General features: G+C 43.0%; 1 protein-coding gene across 7 annotated transcripts in view; it reads right to left on the bottom strand.

Annotated features, from left to right (window-relative positions):
* The window catches only part of Myh10 (myosin heavy chain 10), a 132,078-nt gene that overhangs the window by 76,485 nt on the left and 36,492 nt on the right, over window positions 1-19,101 (bottom strand). For all 7 annotated transcript variants that reach the window (XM_017597544.3, XM_063269927.1, XM_063269926.1 and 4 more), the window contains exon 4: window positions 11,593-11,620. In XM_017597544.3, the coding sequence (XP_017453033.1) occupies window positions 11,593-11,620 (28 nt within the window). The remainder of the gene's footprint in view (window positions 1-11,592; window positions 11,621-19,101) is intronic.

Below are 19,101 nucleotides of genomic sequence, written 5' to 3'. Positions count from 1 at the left end.
CCCTCAATCTGGAACACTGTAGTCAGCAAACACACCCATAATCTGGGCTACACCTTCTCATGGCAGCCCACATGAAAGGACACACACAGACGGGAGCTTGGTCTTTCGCCTGCTTGTTCTCAGTCTGGCTGTCAAATCCATCCATTCTGCTGCCGGGGCATCCTTTCATTGCTCTTAGAAGCAATGATTTCTTCCTGGGGATTCCACATATACTGAAGGCCAGGCTCACCAGAGTGAACAGCTGGATGCTTGGCTTTTCCATCAGAACACAGTCACTGTTGCACTCGCCAGACCACAGTCTGCAAGCCATGCTTATAAATCCTTACATACAAAGACACAGCCAGTTCTGTTGCTCTAGAGAACCCTGACTAATACACTGGCCACCTCTGCTTCTCCTATGAACTTCTGAGTCTTAGGTACTCAAATCTATCAAGCTTTTCCAAGTTTATAATAAGGTTTCTGCCCACGTTTGAAAGCCTGCATTTAAGATTATTATATCCTTCTAAATTCTCATTTTATGGAATTTGTATTATTACATCTATCTGTGTTTTCAACTAGACCTTTGAAAAGTTTCATATTTTATAGCTGACTCTTTAGTCGACCTGAAAAAAATTACAATTTGAGAGAATGTGATTCCTGCACTCAGATGACTTGGCTCACACCCTTGTGTGGGTCTCCTGGGATCTGAGGTGTGACCTTCACCTTGCCTACTTGTTTCTCTTATCTATTGTCTATTCAAGGCCAGCACCTGACGCAGGGATGTTTGAAATACAATTAGCAACCACTAGCACCATTCTTTGGAACACAAAAAGAAAAGAAATAGTCTCTGGAGTTCATTTCATAGATAAACCTTAAATAACTTTGTTCCACTGTACTTGATCCACCATCCTGCAACCCAGCTGACCACACCACCCAAAGTAGTGTGTGAGATAAATGGCACCAACAGAATGTGACTTTTTAAGGAAAATGGCGATTTTTACCTCTCGGATAATTCTTCTTTCAGTCAAAATAAGTGAAGAGGACGTTTATTTGTCTTTCATAGCCCAATATCTGGCTTAGCAAATCCAGTGTGATGAACACTGTTAAGCAAATGAATGACGACAGGCCATACTCATTTAGTTTCAGTGATCCTGTTAGGAATGTCCCTCCATCACCATATTAATGATCAACCTTATTATAAGCTTGGAAAATCTGGCTTGTAATGATTTTTTATGACTTTATTTAGCCATTCCCAAATACTTGTAAACCAACTTGTATGGGTCAGCCATTCTTCTAAGTGCTAGAGACAACAGCTGTGTATAAAGTCCCTGTCCCTGGGAGATCAAACTTTGGGGATGGGATGTGAACAGGGGGGAAATGACTACAAACCATGATGAATTCTCTGAAGGAGATGAGACAGACACTGGTGGGAGGGATCTGAGGAGAAGGGGCAGCCATCTCCATTGCGAGATACCTTCTCCAAGACAATCAGGAACTAGCAGGGGAAGAGACCAGAGAGCATTGGGCAGATGGAGAGACACATGCAAAGCCAAGCAGAAAAGAGCTTAGTGTGTTCCCAGACCAGCTGGCTGAAGATGGTGACGGAAAACAGTAGCCGGCTCAGATCAAGGAGATTCAGGAAATGCCATGGACCCTGGGAATTCATGGTAGATTACTTGGGATTTACTCAAGTATAATTTTTTTCTTTCTTTTAAATATTTTTATTTTATGTGTATTTGAGTTTTGCTTGCATGTACTCTGTACACATGTGAATGCAGTGCCCACAAGGGTTGGAAAGTGGTGCTGGATCCCTGGACCTGGAATTACAGAACCACGTGGGTGCTGGGAAATGGACCCGGGCCTTCTAGAACAGCGGGTCATGTGTGACCCTTGGTATGTGTGTATTGGTGGGGTGGGGGTTGAAAAAAACTTTTCATAGGGGTCACATATCAGACATTTACATTACAGTTCATCATAGTACCAAGATTACAGTTTTACGTTTGGGGTCACTACAATATGAAGAACTGTATAAGAGGGGCAGCATTAGGAAGGTGGAGAACCACTGCCCTAGAAGAGCAGCCAGTGCTCTTAGCTGCTGAGCCATCTCTGCAGCCCCTACAGTATTATTCCTTAGTAGTCATAAAGCAGTTTACTAGTTTTTGTCATTAACTTTATTCATAGTAGTATTCCAGTGCTATCTATTGGTTGTTGGTTGCAAGTAAGTAATTTTTTTATTATGCTCAAGAAATAAGTTTTCCATTTAGCCTGATGATGATTTGCCGTGTAGACTTCAGGTCTCTGTAGTTGCCCGAGTTTTTGTTCCCATCACAGTTACGTAGCTGTACCTCAATGGATTCTGAGGCAATATTGTCAGGTCTAATGGAGCTGCTATATGAAATGCTGCTTTGGGGGCAAAAAAGACAGTCCACTGGGTAAAAGCTTGCCATGCTATGTATAAGGACCTGAGTTTGAAACCCCAGAATCTATGTCTGTAATCTTTAACAATGATACAGGGGTTAAGGCTGTGAACTATGGAATAAATATGACCTGTTCAGATTTAAATCTTTCCTTTACCATGAGACACTGAGTGTCCCTTGAAGGCTCACATGTTGAAAGCTTGGTTTCTAACTCATGGCACAACTAGCAGTTAGGAAGGAGAAGACTTAGTGAAAGAAAATTAAGTCACCACGGTATGTCTTGGAAAGGGATGCTGGGAGTCCAGCACCTGCTTGTCTCTTTACAGCTTTGTTGGGATGCATGCTCTCTGCACTGTCGACAATGGAGCCAACTAAGCAGGGGATGAAAGCATGAGCCAGAATCAGCCTCTCCCCTTTATAACGGACTTATCTCTGCTGTTAAATAGAAAGAGAACCAGAAACACATTGCCTACCTGCAGTGCCCTAGATCAGTTACTTGCTCACCTGAGACTTACTATACACACTGATTAGAAGCTATTCCATAGAACTCAATAGCCCATGAGCACCTAGAATGGTGGCTGGCAGTGGTGTGAAAAGTGATGATTATGATGATGAGATACCAACAGGAAGTAACAAACAACAGAAAGGATTTCTTATGTTAATGTTAGATTATAGAAATATAAGAATAAAATATTCTTGGGAAAATGAAAAGGGGAACACAGTGGGAAATGATGCATCTCAACAGACAGAAGCTGAGAAGTGAAAAGCACTCTAATGAGGGAGTGCTGGCCAGGAGACTCATGGGCAAGACCATTGGCTGCTCTTCTCAAGATCAGGGGTCCAATTCCCAGCACTCACATGGTGGCTCACAACTGTCTATGGCTCCAATTCTAGGGGATCTGATGCCCTCTTCAGGTCTCCATGGGTACCAGGCATGCAAATGATGAATACGCACCCATCCACATAGAATAAGGAAATTAATTTGGGGGGGGGGGGGAGTAAACAAGAAGTCCAGCAGAGAACTCTGCTGCAGAGGACAAGAATGCTGGAAGCGGGGCTGGGGATTTAGCTCAGTGGTAGAGCGCTTACCTAGGAAGCGCAAGACCCTGGGTTCGGTCCCCAGCTCCGAAAAAAAAAAGAACCAAAAAAAAAAAAAAGAATGCTGGAAGCATGGGGACACAATCGACTGAGACCTCCACCAGGAGGCAGTAGACACCCTGGCTTCATTCCCACCAAGAATGCAATGCATCTTCAACCTTGAAGTGGTGTCACCTGTCACTGCTGACCCGAGAGTCCAGGAAGGAAAGGAAGGGTGACTGGCACCATGCACCCCATACCTCCACAGAGAGTGTGAACTGGAGTACAAAGTTAACCTAAAGCCTAAGCAAGAAGCCTGCTGAAGTGAGCTGGGCATCATCAGTTTTTAACCTGTTTTCACATTTTCTACTGAGGTCTAGAGCCTTTGTTAGCCCCCCAAAGGAATATAAAAATGGAAACAAACCCCTAATAAACAGTACGGAGAGGCAGGTCACTAACACAAAGGCTACTTTGGGATCCTTCTGTGACTCCCTTCTGCACCCCAGTTCTGCCAATGAGGAACGCTTTTCTTGTTTCTCTTCTCTGCATGTGTTGTGTGAAGTCCTGCTTTAAATAACCTCACTGAAAATCACCACATGCCTCCTTCAGCGAGCAGCATCTGGACCGGCTTTCTGAAAAGCAGAGCTCCTCATTGTCTTCACTTCTCCAGCTCTGTTACTTGGCCAGTCAACTGCTTACCTGTGCAGGGTAACTGCAAGGCATGACTAGCTACTGACTGGTGATTCCTACATCACCTCATCCCTCTTCAAGGCTGAAGGTGCCAAGAGAAAAGCAACTGAGGCATTTTCCTGTCAGTTTTTACAAATTTCTATCTTAGGCCCTGTAAAACATACCCCGTCTCCAAAAAAAAAAAAAAAAAAAAATCTGTATTCATCTCGTTTTCCAGGACTGTCAGAGCCTTGAAGAGCCGTTACCACACGGTCACCCCTAAGCAGGAGCTCTCATTTCAAGGGAGCCAGATCACTCCCTGCAAGCAATTAGACTTCTGCAAGCCACCTTGAAGAACCACAGCTAAGACAGTGCCAAGCAGACCACGCTGACCAGACCAGCTCCACCATGCGTCAGTGCTTCCTCCATTTAACCCTAAATCACACATCTGAAAACGGACTGGGGAGGGAAAGTCAGTAGACCCCCTTGGCTCTTCCCTCTGTTCCACACTGACCACACCTCTCCCTCCACTTTTCCCATTACTCAACTCTGACTGGCACTGTGAGATGAGCATGCAAGCCTAATGGTCAGGACTCTGGGAGTCATGGATTTTTGCCTTAAAACTCTGGCTACCGGACCCCATTTTCTATATTAAATATATGTATAATATATTAATATTAATAATTTAAAATTAGCATTCTATTTTTTATTCATGTACTCAGCCAACATTCACTGCACACATAATGCATAGCCACAAGTACAGGTGTGACATAGGCAAACAAGTCTTCTACAGTTTTAAACTTTAGAGTCTAAAAGGAATAATCTGCCAGATGCCCAGGGTTTTCTAGTTTCTGCTTATTTTTGAGCTAATTTCCTATTTCTATAAACAACCTTCTCTAAAGTTTAAACCACTATAATAGAAACAACTTATATTTTATAAAATATTTAAAAAATTATAGTTACCAATAAAAACTACCAAAGACATAAACTTTCAGTCCTTTAGAAGGCAGCTTACTAACAGGAGACTTTATGACTGAAACTGGATGCCTTTCCATCACATTAGCACTGGCTCCTTGTGGGGTCTTAAAGTGACCCCATGTGTGGGGATGGGTAAAGATGTTAGCTTCTTTTCCTTGGTCCACCTCCAGAGTCCTCCATTTAAAGGTGTGTGCCTTGTAGGTCCACTATTTCCCCCCACAACTTAAAACAAACAAACAAACAAACAAACAAACAAAACAAGAAAAATCAAACTTAACAGATACACATTTCTATCCAGAGCTTCTTAAATTTCTATCAGTGGCTTTATGTGCTTCCTTTTTTCTCTGATAGCATAGCTATAATTTAAAGAGGGCAATGTAAAAATTCCCAAAGTTTTATAGCTTGAGGACATCTAAAACAGAGTTGCAGGAAAAGCAAACTAGGATTTAAAGAAACTATGTGACAGGCATGGTGGACTGGGAGAAGATCATCAGATGTCATCTGACCACGCAATGGCTTTTCAGTCACACCATATGGTCACTTTAGCTGGCCTAGGCTATCTTCAAACTCACTATGCGGCCAGAGGAGTCCTGGAACCTGCCTTACCTGGATACAGCGCTCACATCACAGGTGTGCCCCGCCATGCCCGTCTTTGGTATCAGAACCAGAGCACCGTGCACGCTGAGCCAGCACTCTACCAAGTGAGCCGCACCTCAGCTCGCCACACCTCAGCTCGCCACACCTCAGCTCGCCACACCTCAGCTCGCCACCTCAGCTCGCCACACCTCAGCTCGCCAGCTCTGTAATTAGCCAATCCTATGTGTTTGTTTGTCTTCAGACTTAGATACTCTGCTCTTCAAAATAACCAGCTGCCCTTACAGGACTCGCTTGGAATATTTGTATATGATAGATAACTGATATACAAAATCCAAAACAAAGGGATGGAGAGAGGGCTCAGCATTTAGGAGCACTGGCTACTCTTCCAGAGCCCCAGTTCAATTCCAGCACCCACATGGCAGCTCACAATGGTCTTTAATTCCAGTTCCAAAGGATCTGGCACCCTCACACAGACATATATGCAGGCAAAACAACGCAAATTTAAAAAAAAAAACATAAATGTCACATCTTAAAGGGAGATAATTAATACACTACACTAAAATATACTTAAGAGGAAAAAGAAATTTGGGGTTATCAGCTTGTCTAAAGTAGGAGTCATAAAGTGTCAGTATTCTCTATAGATGAGATTAAGGGTGACTGCTTTATCAGCCTTATGTATGGGGAGTCAACAGAGTTACACTTTCCTTCTGGTTCAGCAATGGACTCTGAGCATCAAAGACATGGTTCTCTTCAGAAACAGCTGGCGTGTCCTCACAGTGACCAGAAGTGGGTCTGGTCTGCAAGTGTGGGCTGCAGGCTCATGACACCAGGTCAGTCTTCGGAGCTCACCCAGTGGAAGCATGGGCACAAGAGGTTCAGCCTTCATAGGAAGTGCAAATTGGAAACTAAATGACCACAAACTAAGGCTTAAAGACAGAGTATAATTATGTACTTGTTCTCATTGTATATATGTGGGTGTTTTACCTGCATGTATACCTGTACACTACATGCATGCATGCATGCATGCCCTTGGAATCCAGAAGAGAGGAGCAAATCAGCTACCATGTGGATGCTGGGAACCCAACCCAGGTCATCTAGAAGAGCAGCCAGAGCTCTTCACTGCTGAGCAGTCTCTGAAGCCTTATACATGCTCACTTAAATAAACAAACCCCACATTGCTTCAACTTTTGATTTGTGATACTGTGTAAACAGCTACTGAGTATAAAATAACTAGTAAATAATAAACACAAAATGACTTCTTCATGAAGTAGAACTTTAGCTTGGCTATGGACCACTGTAAGGCAGAGGTGAATATACTCCTGGAATATTTCACTTGGATTTTCAAAAGCACCAAGGAACACTTCTGCTAAACCTGGGATACAATGTTTCACATTTCCATATTTTTGGGTCACAATGTTACATTATGAGATAAACATGAAAGCTGTTAAATATTACAATTGTGACACCTAAAACCAAACAAAGGCAAGGATGAAAAAGGCCAGGGTGAACATTTCTAGGACAGGGGGAGGACCTTTCTGGAGTGATGGGACTTTATTCTGCATCTTGAGAGAGGTTTAGCTTACACGAATGACTTAGCAAAAACTATACTTAGGATGTGTTGACCCCATTATAGTATGCATTCTGCTTCATATGAAAACACTGGACCCTAGGTAGTGCTCTCTATAAAGCAAAACATTTAGGGAGAAATGTGCTGATTTGTTAACATTGGGATTAAAATGCACTTGCTGAAGGGAATCGGAGCTTACTGAGAGAAAATTACTTCATACAACTAAACAATTGCAACCACCAAAATAAACACTGCCTAAACCTCTGTACCTGTGCAGGTGCCCAAAAGCCTCTCCCAGGGGTGTCCTGGCTGAAGGAAGCCTGGCCCTTTATATTCAGAAGTGGGGACCCAACTGTCTATCAGCATAGAAAAGCTGAGGTAATGAATGCTCCAAGCTTCCCAACTGAAGCCCTAACCTCCTCCACTGGACCATTAAGACTGAAGGATGACCCTTCAGGGGGCTGGAGAGATGGCTTGGCAGTTGAGAACACTGGCTGCTTTTTCAGAAAACCCAGGTTCAATTTCCATACCCACATGGCAGCTCACAGCTGTTAACTCCAGCTCCAGGGCTTCTGACACAGACATAAATGCAGGCAAAACACCAATGTACATAGTAAATAAAGCTAGCCATCTCCGTCTTAGGGTTCTATTGCTGTGAAAGATAAAACACTGACCAAATCCAGCTTGGCTTAGTTCATCTTAAACTTGTAGGCAATACTCCATCTCAGAAGGAAGTCTAGGCAGGAGCCAAGCAAAGGCAAGAACCTGGAGACAGGGACTGAAGCAGGGTACACAAAGAAACAGGGCTTCCTCAAGGCTTGCTGACCCTCCTTTCTTATACAGCTCAGGACTGCCTGCCCAGGAGTGACACAGTGAGCTGGGCCCTCCCACATCAATAGTTAATTAATACATACAGTATCCCACAGATGTGCCTACAGGCCAATCTTATGGAGGCATTTTCTCAACTATGACTCAACAGGAACTAGCCTGGGTTTCAGTACCCAAGATAGAGAGAATGCACTAGTTGTCTGTCCTCTGAACTCCACGCGTATTCTATTACATATGCGCACTCACACATACACCAAACAATCATCATTGACCGTCATCTTATGTGTAGACAAACCTTTTCTTTTCTCCGATTTATCAGGCATAAGCAAGCCCCAGACCAATCTCCTTCCAACATAAACATAAAGATGGGCTGATGGGTGGATGGAAGGACAGTCAGATACGATAAATCAACCAGAGGACAGTCTTAGAGTTGTGCCTGGGTAGTGTGCGTATGCTGTTCACAGTGTAGTTCTCCAACACTGTTTTAGGTCAGAGAACATTTATGATAAGACACTGGGGTTAGATAACAATTTAAAATAGAACGAGTCCTTCCTCATCATTGAATCATAAAAGAGGACAAGTTAATTGCTTTTCTAGTTAACTCTGCCATGGATTTTTGGTATTTTGGTGATGGGTAAGTGCATAAGAACATATCTGATAAAGAGAATAAATCCACTGTGGGGTCCACAGCTTCAGAACGGCTCTGCTAACTGTACAGACTCTATTGAGATGTGCAGACTCCATCGAAATGTAAAGACTTCGGGTTTGGTTAATTTTGCTATGTGAAAAGATTTCAAGTTCTTTATAATGAAATTTTGATAATTTTTAAATGAAAAAAGAATGGGAAAAAAAACAAAAACCAAAAAACAAATGTTGTTCATAATGGCTGCTCCTTGAGTCAAGCAGAGACAACTCACCTAGCAAGAGACTATCGAACACAAGCCTTTGATGGATGACAAACCCCACAAAATGGGCCGTCACCCACCTTCAATCTGCTGACAACAGCCATTCCTTTGTAAGGGGCCTATTGTTTTCAGAGCCTTGTGACACAGTACGGAATCTCAATGACTTGGGAGGCTGAGGCAGGAAGACTGCAGGTTCAAGGCCAGCCTGAACTACACAGGAAGTTCAAGTTCGGCCTGGGAAACTTAGTGAGAACTTGTCGCAATATAAAAAGAGGGCTGGGGTATCTCAGAGGGTGAGTGCGGCCTACGATCACAAGGCCCTTGCTGAAAGTCATCCAATTCCAAACAACACGTGTATGCAGGAACTGAGTCTGTCACCTTCTATTGACTTGGTTTTATAACAGCAGCCCAGGTGGGTGGACTATAGTCGGCTCACTGCTTCATACTTCATTATGTGTAGTGGGTCCCAGGTGCACTCTGGCCAAGGTTGTGTCTGCCTTGGGGGAGGGACCCAGTAGGAATAGGAGAATGCACCTTCATGCTGCTTTCAGAATACAGCTGTCCCATAAAAGCCAGCATGAGAAGATGCTTAAAAAGCCATGGCGCCCTGTTTAACAGTTGCCAGCACCCATAGCTGGCTGCAGAGGCAGGAGTGAGCCTCACATGAGATGGCCAAGCCTGTTTTCTCCATATATATATATATATATATATATATATATATATATATATATATATACCAGGACAGCCAAGTGAGTCTAATACAGTTGCTGGGAAACTTGCAGGACCATACGATTTTTTTTTTCTTTTCTATTTTTCGGAGCTGGGGACCAAACCCAGGGCCTTGCGCTTGCTAGGCAAGCGCTCTACCACTAAGCTAAATCCCCAACCCCACAATTTTTTGTTTTAATTATTACTTTTATCTTACTTATCATTTGAATAAGTTGTGTGTGTGTGTGTGTGTGTGTGTGTGTGTGTAGAGGGGTGTGCCATGGGACATATGTACATATGTGGAGGACCAGGACAGTTTGGGTAGTTGGTTCTCTTCCTCCACCTTTCTACCTTTACATGAGTCCCTGGGATCAAACTGAGGTAGTCAGGTGTGCGGTATGAGGTGGCAAGAAACTGCTAAGTCCTCTCACAGGACTGACCATGCTGTTAAGAATGAGGCTTCAAGGAAGATTTCTTTATGTAACTCCTTGAGGCTAAATGATGCTAGAAGAACATTGAGATGACAGAGCAGACTCTCATTTCTTCTTCTGCACCTCTCTTCCCACCACATACTAAACAGCAAGCTTTCTATTCAGAGGAAAAACAAAAACAAAAGAGGCAGCACAGGATAGGGTTCTCAGTTCCCAGTTCTTTGCCCTGTGGACACCCCCACAGGAGAGCTGAGGTGCCTTCTAGCCCTCCTTCCTTGCCCCCATCCAGCTACTCTTAAATACAACGCTGTCTCCCTCTGCTTGGCCACAGTAAAAGCACCGATGAGCTAAGACCCTCTGCTGCTTCTATCACTCAGCTATTGCTCTGTTCACATTCTTCTTGCTCTGAGAAACAGTTGTTTTTCCCAAGTTTCTCTTATTTCTCAGCTCCAGCCTGGCTTCTAGGCCCTCCCCAGCCCACCACTCAAGTCCTTTTAACATTCTCCATCTTATGTGGCTTCTATTCACCTCCTCACTCAGTTCAGGAGGCAGCAGGCACCCTGAACACTCCCTGTTTCAGGAAAGGCCCCTTGTCCCTTGGCAATGCCACCATCCCTTGGGTCATTATGGACTTTGCAGCTCTTCACAGTGTCCTCCTCTGGTGTCTCCTGAGTGCTGGCTATCCTGAGGTGTCCAAATACAGCACACAGCTTCTACAACATCCCACTGCAGTTCCTCCATTCTGTATTTCCAGCCTCTCCCCGAGTACATTTCTACAAGTTAAGGGCTGAGCACAGACACGATACCAGCATGTGGCCTAAACCAAGTGTGGTATCTGCCACTCTACCCTGCTCTCACCATGCAGGGAGACAGCCTAATTCTACCAATAAATCCATTTACTTTCTTGGGCACAAAAACCACCAAGTCCCAGTAAACCTGGCTCTTGGACTGAACACCCCTTATACTCAACTGCTTCTCTGTAGGTTCATAACCATCTCTAGGCTTCCATCACCACAGTCTCCTAAATGATCTCCTCCAGCCCAGAGTCCCACGTGCAGTCAAAGCCATCTTTCTACTGTACACAGTGGATCCCACTGTGCCCCTGGACACTGTTCTATCCAGTGCTACACAATATGTGGGCATGAGATGATCAATAAATTTTTATTGAATAAAAATAAAGCAGTGCTGAACTCTCCCAACATCCTACTTAGACATATAAACTAAAGAGGTAAATTTTCAACTTTATGAAATGTGAGAGGTTTTGTCTGATAGCAAAGCAATAACATCAGATGTGAGCATCTTGAATACTCTCAGCCTTCACATAACTGTATGTCTAAATCATGCCCCTGCACGACTCCCTCCCCCAACACAAAAGCAGTTCTCCTTCCCAAAAGACTCGAAAACAATTCCCAACATCCAGAATAAACGGTACTTACGTGCAAAGAATCGACTGGTCCTCACGATCTAGAAAACAAAAGAAACAAAAAGTCACCATCTGCCCAATTTTACAATTTACAATTTTACAATACACTTGCAGTAACAGATTGTAAAATACTAGTAATCCTCCTCTCAGGTCTCGAACCTGAGCACCATCCTAAATCATATCCGGTTAGTCAGCTCCCACTGCTATGCCGCATGCTCTGGGGATAACCGGGACCCAGACAGGAAGCACCGCTTTCTAGGTGATTTCATGAATACACACAACTAGTCAGGACAGTGGTGTAAGGCTTTCCCACTGCCTCAAGTCAAAACCTTAACCCAGTTTTCTTAGGTATTTGTAACACTGACGGATCCCAAACACAACAAAGGAGTGTGCAATGGCACTTGACTATGTTTTTATGATTATTCCGTTTTTAACATTTCAACGTGATTAAATGATTTAAGCATTCAGACTTTCCAAGCAAAAAGAAAAAACCTGAATCCACATCTGCAAAGTTAATAGGATAAGATTTCTAATTACTCGCAAGCATTCTTATTCCTATTGCACAGTGTGTGTATGTACATGTGGTGTTGTCAGGCAAGCACTACCCACTGAACTACATCCCAGCTGTTATGTTTCTAACAGAATTGAACAAGTCTGCTGTTACTGCTTTAAGAGGCGCTGTGGTCACAGGCCTGGTGCAGGCTGCTACTTTATTGCCTCTCATCTGTGCTCACTGATCCTCTGATAGATGCCACCAGGTACCCAAAAGACTAAACACATTTGTTCATATATTCTAGATTATATTGAGACACACACACACAAACACACACACACACACACACACACACACACACACACACACACAACCCTCTGCTACTGTGCTGGCCCCCACTCAAGTCGTTTTTGTTTTTGTTTTTTTTTTTTAAATAGAATTTGTCAATGTGGCCCTGGCTCCTGGAACTCTCTATGTAGACTATGACAGCCTTGAATTTACAAAGATCTACCTGCCTCTGCCTCCTAAGTGCTGGGATTAAAGGTATGTGCTACTTGCCCACCTGGCTCAAGACTTTTTTGGAGGGAGAGATGGTTTCAAAACAGGGTTTCTGTGTAACTCTGGTTGTTCTGGAACTCAATCTATAGGCCAAGCTGGCCTCAAACTCAGGAGCTCCACCTGCCTCTGCCTCCCAAGTGCTAGATTAAAGGCTGCCCAACTACACCCAGCTTCAAGACTATTTCTAAAAGAGGTTTTTAAAAAATTCTTATAAATTGTTCTTAGATGTGAGAGGCAATGTGACATTTCAGTGTATGTGTGACGTGTGACATCACAATATGACCAGGGTGGCAGGTATACCTATCAACTCAGCTATTGTTGCTTCTTGTGGAAAATGTTCACAATCTTGTCTATCAGCTAGCTATTCTATCATCTACAATTGCCAACCATGGTCACTGACTATGCCACAGAACTTTAAAGTGATTTCTCCTATCCTGCACTCTTGTACTCGTCAACAGTTCTCTCTCTATCTCATTCTCATTATTTAGTGTTTATTGCTGTTGTTATTTTAACTCTAGAGGCAGCTACTACTAAGTTGGTCCTGAATTTGCGATTCTCTTGTAGCCACCTCATGAGTACCAGAACTACAGGTGTGTACCAGCATGCCTGGCCCAATAATTAATTCTTACTATCACCTAACAGTCCTGTTAGCTTTCACCCTGGCTACCACATGCAACATTGACACTAGAGATTTAATGTCTGTCCCATTGGTCCCACAAAGATGCAGGCTTCACCTGTGAGGCCCTGTGGCTCACTGCAGTTCTATGTGCACTAGGGAACCTTCTCAGTGCCCTCCCTGAGGTCCTTGCCACGTCTTCCTGCAGGCATAACTGGCCTAGAGAAGCATATACTGGCCTAGACAAGTGTATACTGGCCTAGACAAGTGTATACTGGCCTAGACAAGTGTATACTGGCCTAGACAAGTGTATACTGGCCTAGACAAGCAGCACTGCAATTGGCTCCCCTAGAGCCCGAGGGCTGCTTTGCTTGCATTACTGGCCTTGGCAGCAAGCAGGGTTTTAATGCACTGACAGAAACGTGGCATCGGACACCATGTTGGCATTGGTGAGATGGTGGAACTGAAATCTCTGTTCCAGGCTAAGCTCGCACCACTGTCTGCAGTGAACACTGTTCCCTGCTGGCTCTTCACCTATGAATTCATCAGTTTCAGAAAGAAAATCTCTCTAATATTTTAGAAGTCTAGAAGAACAAAGACGGGGTGATAGAAAAATGGGGAAATTTATGACAAAGGAATCAAAAACCACTTGTAAGACAGAACAGAAGCAGTTTTCCAAGTCTCATCTACTCTTTTGTTTTGTTTAGTTTTGTTTTTTTGAAACGGATCTCTAGTTTAGCCTCGAACTCACAGAGCTCTGTCTGCGTCTGCTTCTCTGTAAGGATGAAAGGTGTGTACCCATGCCTGCTCAGTCTCACACATGCGCCTTCAGAGCCTCAGACTCGCCCGTTCTGACCGACCTCTACACAACACCATAGTACCAAGTTTTAAAATGACTTTCTTGAGAAGGGGTATTTTTAAACACTAGGCTAGGGGTGTCGCTCAATGGAACTGTTTGCCAAGCATGTGTGAGTGCTCTAAGCTCAAGAATCCAACAGCCAGTACAAAAGAAAAGAATGGAGTGTAAGGAAAGAAAGAAAGAAAGAAAGAAAGAAAGAAAGAAAGAAAGAAAGAAACCCAAACCACACACACACACACACACATTAAATGGTTTCCTAATGTATTCCGAAATGTGTTCTCCCTGGATCTGTACATATCCCACCCCACTGTCTGGAAGTGAAGACCTCCACAAGGGATCCCTCAGACCTCTTCCTTCCCCATGAGGACTCACCTCTCCAGCAGCAATGGCCGTGAAGGCTCTGCTACCCAGACTCACCTGTTTCACTCTCTCTGACCTAGTACTGTTTTTGAGTTTCTCTCAGTCTCAGTACAAAGAGGAATGAGCCCGAGACTCTCCAAGATCCTTCCAACTCTATGACACTGTCCCCCCTCAAGTCCCAACCTCAGGGTTCAGTTTCACTGACTCCTCCACTCCTCAACTGCCAAGAGAGGCACCATGACAGAGCACAAGGACTCTCCAACTCTGAAAACGTACCCAGATAGTGACATTTACAGTGAAAAAAGAAAATTCAGTTAAAAAAATCTAACTAGTCTTCTAAAGAGGGACACATGTGCTAGCGCAGCAAGCCCAGTATTTTCCAGAGCGCCTTCCAAAAACCACAGGAGGAGACACTTAGTATAGTTGACATAAACCACACGCTCAGCAGTGGGAATGTTCAAATCAACAATCTCGGTCCCATCATAAAAGCCCAGGAAAGAGCCAATGAAATCCCAAGAGAGGAAACAATAAAGAACAGAAAGTATCACATGGAAAACAGAGGTGTGTGTGTGTGTGTGTGTGTGTGTGTGTGTGTGTGTGTGTGTGTGTGTGTGTGTGTGTGTGTCTTACTCAAAACAAAAAACATATCCTAAAGAGCGCTACTCTATCAAAAAAGTGAGGGTGAAATTAAAATCCTTCCTAAGAAAAAGTAAATTTTAGGAAACATTTAAGATTGGTATAATACCAACTTTCTACAGTCTTCAGGAAATGAAGAGGGAGAAACAGTTCCCAATCTTTTCTAAGAGACAAGGCTTACTTTAGCCAGATGCTAAACCTGGAAGAAAAAAGTGTAACAGAAAACATGTATCTCATAAATAAAGTCACACAAATTCTTAACATAGTGAGAGCAAACAGTACCCAGTGATCTATACAACAAGTCATATAACAGGCAAGTAGTACTTATCTTTAATCTAATTCACTTGATTAAAAAATTAAGAAAAACCACTTCATCACTGAATAGATGTAGAAAAAGCATTTGAAAAAAAATCCATTCGTGATGTAAAAGAGAAAAGAAGGAGGAGGAGGAGGAGGGGGGGAGGAGGAGGAGGAGGAGGAAGAGGAATAGGAGGAGGAGGAGGAGGAGGAGGAGGAGGAGGAGGAGGACGACGACGACGACGACGACGACGACGACGACGACGACGACGACGACGACGACGACGACGATAGCCTAGCTAGCAAAGTAGAATACAGAGGAATTCCGGTTCATGTAACACCTGCCACCCCTATCATCTTTGTGAATGTTGTCCAAGTAAGATGGTGAAGAAGGAGGCAAGGAGGAATAGCCATTCTCATTTTAACATGGAAAAGCAAAAAGGAATAAAAGTTAAAAAGGCACAGAAAGAACAGTGTTTCTAACCTGCCTGCTTTGTGCAAGTGGTGGGCAGGTACTTGGGTTTTGAGTTTCTAACTATTGAATTTCTGAAAGACTGCTCTAGTCTGAACATGGTTTTCAAATAATAGTATTTGTTTTATATTTCAGTGTTGTATTTAAATGATTCTTAAATTTAAGAATAGATTCTAGAGCTGGGTGTAGTAGTACAGGCCTTTGATCCCAACATTTGGGAAGCAAAGGCAGACGGATCTCTTACTTCAAAACTGGCCTGGTCTACAGAGCTCCAGGATGACCAGGGCTAAATAAGACTTTGTCTTTTTAAAGAAACAAAGAAAAACTTCTAGTGTCTGAGGAACATTTGAAAAAATAAACTAAACTGGCGTCATCCTGATCCCAGCAGCTTAGTTATTAACGTAAAAAGTCCAGAGAGGCTTCCTTTTTGAGTCTATTTGGGAAGGACTGAGCTGAAGATTTGCTGTGGGTGGGATTAGATGATGCGGCCTAAGCTAAGAGCAGAGCAGTGTTGAGGCCACTCTTGACTTTCACCTAAATTGGGACTTGGATGCCTCCTTCAATCAAATTCTTTAATGTTGCGTTAAAGAAGCTAAGCTTGAGATCTCATCTGGCCTAGAACAATTTTCTTCAGGCATTCAGCAGCCTTCAGAAAGAAGTATCTTAATTTTGCCTAGTTTTATTGTTCCAATTTACTATGTGTTTCTTACTCAATAAACAAGCAGAATTTTTGTCCTGCTTTATCTAGGTATTAAAGACGAGAAGTTGGATCCACTGAGTTAGTATGTTTCCTTGAAAAAGAAAAGTGATTAAACTTAAGTTTAAGCCTTAAAAAAAAAAAAAGAATAGTGTTTCTTTTTTTTTTTTTTTTTGGTTCTTTTTTTTCGGAGCTGGGGATCGAACCCAGGGCCTTGCGCTTCCTAGGTAAGCGCTCTACCACTGAGCTAAATCCCCAGCCCCAAGAATAGTGTTTCTATTTGAGGAGAGAAGATGATCTAGTACAAAAGCTCAAGGAATCTTCAAAAACAAATTAAATACCTACCCAGAGTAAACCAGCTTTAAAAGATTTTTTTAAAAAGTCAGTGTAGGGCTAATGTGGAGGCTCAGAGGGCAAAGCTGCCTGCCTGCAAGCCTGAGGACTCCGGTCCAGTGCCTGAAACCCAAACAAGGTGGACGGCAGAGTCAGCTCACACAGACTGGCCTCGGACTTCCACAGGTGTGTTCATAATCATATATACACACATATACACCAAAATTCCAACTGTCCGTGTATATTAACTTGAAACCCTATTTCCATATATTAATAAAGAAGCCCATTTAAAAATACAAAAGCCACCCAATGTTTCACTTTACTAAGGTATTTGCTGTTGCTTACGTGTTAGTCCCATGAATCATGAACACCACGTAAATACAAAACACTCAGCACGGACGAGAGATCAGAGGACATCTGTGTCATGGACAGACAATTATGCTCATGGACCAGAGGACTCAGTACTGTCAGCTCTGCATCGCTGACCTACAGGGTCAGTGCTGGCCTTTTTAAAGAACAATAATGGGAGATGAAACCAGATGCTATCTGATATCAAAGTCTATTGCATGGCTACCATTAGGCAAGCCAAAATGATGATAAGTCAGACATTTAGATCAAAGGAAGTCTAAGTGAGACCTTTAGCAACTTTCGAAAAGACCAAAGGCCAGTGGAGAAATAGTCTCAATCAGTGCTAAACCAAGAAGCATATGCCAAAAAGAAAAAGAAAAACATAAACCAATAATTCAAAGTAGATCAGATCAGAACAACCTGCAAATCATTTCTCTAATAAAGGATGTATTATCTACAAATAACAATGTTTTCCAAATTGAGCAGTAAGGAAATATGTGTATGTTGTCTGCATGTATACCTGCACACCAGAAGAGGGCATCAGATCCATTTTAGAAAGTTGTAAGCTACCATGTGGTTGCTGGGAATTCAGCTCAGGTCCTCTAGAAGAGCTGCCAGCGCTCTTAACCACTGAGCTATCTCTCCTGCCCCCTTTTCCCTTATTCTTGCTTGAAACGGTACTTGTAATGAGTGTTTCCTTTTCGTGTGCTATATATAGCTTAAGGTTCTACTCATTCTCAAACGTTTATTATTTGCCCATTTTGGGGTGTCCTTCTTGTAAATGGCATACGTTTGCTGTTAGGCTTTCTCTTACCTATATGTAAGGTACTAAAAGTACAATTATGGCTGATGTACTTGGTGTCACACGTTTTCAGACTTATTTTTTTTTTTTAAGATTTATTCATTTATTATATATAAGTACACTGTAGCTGTCCTCAGACACACCAGAAGAGGGCATCAGATCTCTTTACAGATGGTTGCGAGCCACCATGTGGTTGCTGGGAATTGAACTAAGGACCTATGGAAGAGCAGTTGGGGCTCTTAACCACCGAGCCATCTCTCCAGCCCATTTTCAGACTTATTAAACATCTTGTCTTTAAGTACCTTGATATAGGAAATTTGCATTCAGTTTCTCGGTTTGTTTAAAAAGTTTCAAGTGTCATTTCTGAAGTATAGCAACTCTTTCTTAAGGTGCTCATGACTCTCACGGGAGGAGCACTTAGTAGAACTCTTCAGCATGACATCTGTCACACAAGAGCATCCTTGGTGGTTTCTAGGGTTTGTTAGGAAGCACCTGGGGCTATCCTCCATTCACAGCCAATATGAAGTCTATTGTTGAAGTTAGGTCCAGGTTCTACCTCCCAGTCCCATATTCCCAGAAATAATGTTTACAAATACCTTGGTCACATAGTTAGGCTCTACTCTAATTAGATCATAACTAAAGATACCCATTTCTTTTAACCTACATTCTGCCACCTGGCTGTTACCTGTGCTCAGGTGTCATGATCCATGCGTCCTCCCCTCTTTTCAGGCTCTGCTCCTCCCCACTTCTCTCCCAGGATGCTTTTCCTCCCATAGCTGGAGAGTAGCCAGGCCAGTAGTTAAAAAGTAGATTGGGGTGACCCCTCAAGAATTATCAAAGCTAAATAAAATAATCATAGTCTGAGTCTCGTGTATGTGTGAGCTGGTCAGGAATAAGCTGAAATCAGCTGTACTACAGACCACTTAAAATACACCAACTGAGAGAAGCAGATGGAATTCCTAGCGTCTGCAGAGATTATTCTGTACCAAGGAGTGGTCTAAATTCACTCAGACAACAGAAATCAGCTAGGCCTTAAAGGTAATGGACTAAC

Source organism: Rattus norvegicus, chromosome 10 (assembly GCF_036323735.1).
Source record: "Rattus norvegicus strain BN/NHsdMcwi chromosome 10, GRCr8, whole genome shotgun sequence".
Lineage (NCBI taxonomy): Eukaryota > Metazoa > Chordata > Mammalia > Rodentia > Muridae > Rattus > Rattus norvegicus.
Note: the sequence above shows the minus strand (reverse complement) of the source record. Positions and strands in the feature narration are given on the sequence as shown.